The sequence below is a fragment of the Austrofundulus limnaeus genome, unplaced genomic scaffold (genome assembly GCF_001266775.1).
Source record: "Austrofundulus limnaeus strain Quisiro unplaced genomic scaffold, Austrofundulus_limnaeus-1.0 Scaffold341, whole genome shotgun sequence".
NCBI classification, from domain to species: Eukaryota; Metazoa; Chordata; class Actinopteri; order Cyprinodontiformes; family Rivulidae; genus Austrofundulus; species Austrofundulus limnaeus.
Window position 1 is genome coordinate 211,984 of NW_013952743.1, and position 4,413 is coordinate 216,396.

Consider the following 4,413-nt stretch of genomic DNA (forward strand, 5'->3'; position numbering starts at 1 on the left):
GGATGAACTGTGGACGCAAGAGGAAGCTGTCTGAAAGGGATGTTACGGTCTAAAACCAGGTGTTTCAGTTCCATTGTCTAACCCATATACTGTATATTACAGGTCACAGAGAAGGTCTTGCTTATTTCAGCAGACAAAGACAGACAGTACTAAACCATTTTCAATCTTTCCAGAGGAGATGTTTTCATCCGGTCAAGGCTTTTGGTGGTCACCTGGGGGGAGGTATTTGGCCTACGCCCAGTTCAATGACACTGAGGTGCACACTATCGAGTACACCTGGTACGGCGAGGGCCAGTACCCCAGCACTGTCTCCGTTCCCTATCCTAAGGTGTGACATTTAGCCTACTGTGTTTTTAGTGTTAGCTGAAACTCTGTTTTACCTTGTTTGTTTGTTTTTATTTTTGTCTTGTTCCAGGCAGGAACACCCAACCCTGTAGTGAAACTGTTTGTCGTGGACACAGAAAACACAACAAATATTAATGAAGTTGTTGTTCCGGCCCATCTCAGCTCAGTGTAATGCAACAGTTTCTACTAATTCCCTTTCAAAGAAGACAAACTGAGACAAACAGCATTATCATTTGTTTTATTTTTCCACCTGCAGGGACCACTACTTGGCCACTGTGACCTGGGTGACTGATGAGCGTGTGGCTGTTCAGTGGCTAAATAGAACACAGAACTACCTCATCCTTCAGATCTATAACTTTAGTGGCTCTAGTTGGGTTCCTGTTGAGGTAAACAACAAATGAGTCATAAATATTGTGATGCTTTAAAATGGCTATATAATATTATACCATACAGTATAACAGAATACACATGATCTGACACTGACCCTGGTACTTATGTTCTCCAAGCGTTAATAATGAAAGTCATGAGAGATGTTTGGCTCCCCTTCAAATGTCTTTTAAAACAAATAAAATAATGAATTACTGTCCAGGATTAATTGTACCAGATGACATAGGTACTAGGAAACATACATAGGTACAAGGAAACAAATACTAGGAAACATATCTAGGTACAAGGAAACATAGGTACTAGGAAACATTTCTAGGTACAAGGAAACATAGGTACTAGGAAACATATCTAGGTACNGAAACATAGGTACTAGGAAACATTTCTAGGTACAAGGAAACATAGGTACTAGGAAACATATCTAGGTACAAGGAAACATAGGTACTAGGAAACATACGTAGGTARAAGGAAACAAATACTAGGAAACATATCTAGGTACAAGGAAACATAGGTATTAGGAAATATCCGTAGGTACAAGGAAACATGGGTACCAGGAAACATATGTGGGTGCACAGAAACATATAGGTACTAGGAAACATATGTAGGTACAAGGAAACAAATACTAGGAAACATGCGTAGGTACAAGGAAACATAAGTACTAGGGAACATACATAGGTACTAGGAAAAATAGGTTCTAGAATACATACGTAGGCACTAGGAAACAAATACTAGGAAACATGTGTAGGTATAAGGAAACATAAGTACTAGGAAACATACGTAGGGACTAGGAAACAAATACTAGGAAACATGCGTAGGTACAAGGAAACATAAGTACTAGGAAACACACGTAGGTACTAGGAAAAATATGTACTAGAAAACATACGTAGGTACTAGAAAACATACATAGGTACAAGGAAACATAGTACTAGGAAACATACGTAGGTACACAGAAACATAGGTACTAGGAAACATACGTAGGTACTAGACTCAAGTACTGGGAAACATACATAGGTACAAGGAAACAGGTACTAGGAAACATACATAGGTACACAGAAACATAGGTACTAGGAAACAAATGTAGGTATACAGAAACATAGGTACTAGGAAACATACGTTGGTACAAGGAAAAATAGGTAACAAGAAACATACGTAGGTACTAGGAAAAATAGGTAGTAGAAAACATACGTAGGTACAAGGAAACAAATACTAGGAAACATATGTAGGCACAAGGAAAAATAGGTACTAAAAAACATACGTAGGTACAAGGAAACNACAAATACTAGGAAACATATGTAGGCACAAGGAAAAATAGGTACTAAAAAACATACGTAGGTACAAGGAAACAAATACTAGGAAACATATGTAGGTACAAGGAAAAATAGGTACTAGAAAACATACGTGGGTACTAGGAAAAATAGGTAGTAGAAAACATACGTGGGTACTAGGAAACAAATACTAGGAAACATATGTAGATACAAGGAAAAATAGGTACTACAAAACTAGGGCTGTCAGTCGATTAAAAAATTTAATCAAATTAATCACACACTAGGGCTGTAATTAATCATGATTAATCACCATATTTATTTATTTAGACTCCAAATAAATCAAGTAACAAATATAATATGCAGCCATAAGAAACAAAAATATATTTTCTGCACTTCAAGTAAACATAAATGGTACGTGAGGGTTTTACCTACACATTTAACCTAATCTTCCTTCAACCAGTCACTTAGGCAGATAAGCTTGTTAACATTTTCAGATGACAGAGCTGATCTCTTTTTTTGTACAATGTGGCCTCCTAGAGAAAAAAGTCTCTCACAAGGCACTGTTGAAACGGGTGTAGCTAAGTACTTTTGTGCAAAATGGGCCAGTTTACTATAGACCCCTGAGTGTGCCGACCACCACTGTAGTGGGKATGTGTCTGTGCTCACACAGGGCTCTGCCTTGTACCGCTCTAGAGTAGTGTCTGTGGATAATCCTTCATCATCATCAGACTCTAACTATCTTTTTCTTGGGTGGCTCTGTCTCCATTTCATCTATGGGGGCCTGGGCTGTAAGTTCTGTGGCCAACATATCACTCAGTTTTTTCCACACCTCTTCCCTTTCTGCCCGMGTCATGCATCTGAGGTCCTTAAATCGTGGATCCAAAGCAGTTGATACCTTTAACCAGTCCAGATTTAAGCTACCTTTGCGTTTGTTGAGATCCTTTGTAAAAGCAGCCTTGAAGCAGACTATGTATGCTGGGTCAACATCTGAAACATCCATTGTATGCTGAAGATGGCAGAGTGCAGGTAGCACAGCAGAGCAAGACACATACATCAAATCCACTGTCTTGAAAAGCTACAGTGATAACTCGCTGTATAGCGTGAGCTACACAGGGCACATGTTCAGATGGTAAACTTCTTGCGGCAGCAACCATGTTGTGAGCGCTGTCAGTTCCTAAAGTAGTGACCTTCTCCGTAACATCCCACTCTTTAGCAACTTGGAGAAACTGACGAGCACATGCATCGGCAAAATGTCTTTCTTCTGTTTTCAACACGCCCAAAGTAAAGGAGTGTAGCTGCCATTTATCATCAATTAGGTGTGCAGTAACCCCGAGGTAATTGTGATTACCCCCAGAGGTCCAGTGGTCTCCAGTTAGAGCAACAAAGGCAGCATCTGCCAGCTGCTGTGCTTTAGCTGTCTTCTTGATGTCGTAGAGTTCATGTATTCTTTTTACAACAGTTCCCCTGGAAGGTAACTTGTATGACAGATCACTTGTTGCGACGTGAATGATATTAAGAAGCCCCCGATCTTCAACAATGTTAATTGGCCTACATTCAATGGCTATCCATTTGGCAATAGCATCATTTAAGTTCACTGTTGTGGCTTTGTTAATATTTCCACAGCTGAACTCAGCCAGTGTCGTCTGACGAGCTGTTGTTGATCCCCCCCGAATTAGCATTCTTGCTAGCGTCAACAAAAACGTGCTTTGCTCGAAGATGGTACTTTAAACTGGTTGTGCTTCGGTGAAAAGAACGTTCAGCCTTGCAGTGTGTACACATCACCTTGATTTTATCCACAGTTCCATCGGGGGTGTTTTTTGAAATTAAATTTGCCATCTAAAAGTCCAGTTTCCTCGCTCATCTTTGCACTCGCAATTGCTTCCTCGCTTCCGCACTGTTGACCAGTGACCACAGAAGAAGACTAAAGCGCTGCTGTGAAATAGGTCCTCTCTCCACCCTCTGCTGGAGAGAGGGCATTAGGTCAAAATAAATCGTGATTAATTTGCACTACGTGAAATTAATGCGTTAAACTCTGTAGATTAATCTCGTGCGTTAACGCGTTAATGTTGACAGCCCTATAGAAAACATACGTAGGTACAAGGAAACAAATACTAGGAAACAAACGTAGTTCCTTTTCAGTCATTTCACTCAGTACAACACACAGTTGTATATGGGACTCGCGCGCCCTCTTGCGCCTGGCTGAAGCCACCTCTAATCACGTCTTCAGACCGGTGACATGGTGACGTTGAACATCGGGTGACAGGCTCCGCCTTCACCCTATAAGTTCGGAGTCACCAGCGTCATTACTCAGTTCTATCGCCCTTCACCTCGCGATAGTCACCTCTAAACCTGAGTTCACATAGCTGCTGCTAGTTAGCTCAACTTCTAAGGTTTTTAGGCTAGCTTTACTGGTGCTAAC

General features: G+C 40.7%; 1 protein-coding gene across 3 annotated transcripts in view; it reads left to right on the forward strand.

Moving 5' to 3' along the window:
- dpp4 (dipeptidyl-peptidase 4) overlaps positions 1-4,413 on the forward strand; it is a gene marked incomplete at its 3' end in the record, with an annotated part of 67,212 nt that overhangs the window by 37,496 nt on the left and 25,303 nt on the right. For all 3 annotated transcript variants that reach the window (XM_014022747.1, XM_014022748.1, XM_014022749.1), the window contains 3 exon segments: positions 174-328; positions 416-513; positions 602-731. In XM_014022747.1, coding sequence (XP_013878201.1) covers positions 174-328; positions 416-513; positions 602-731 — 383 coding nt within the window.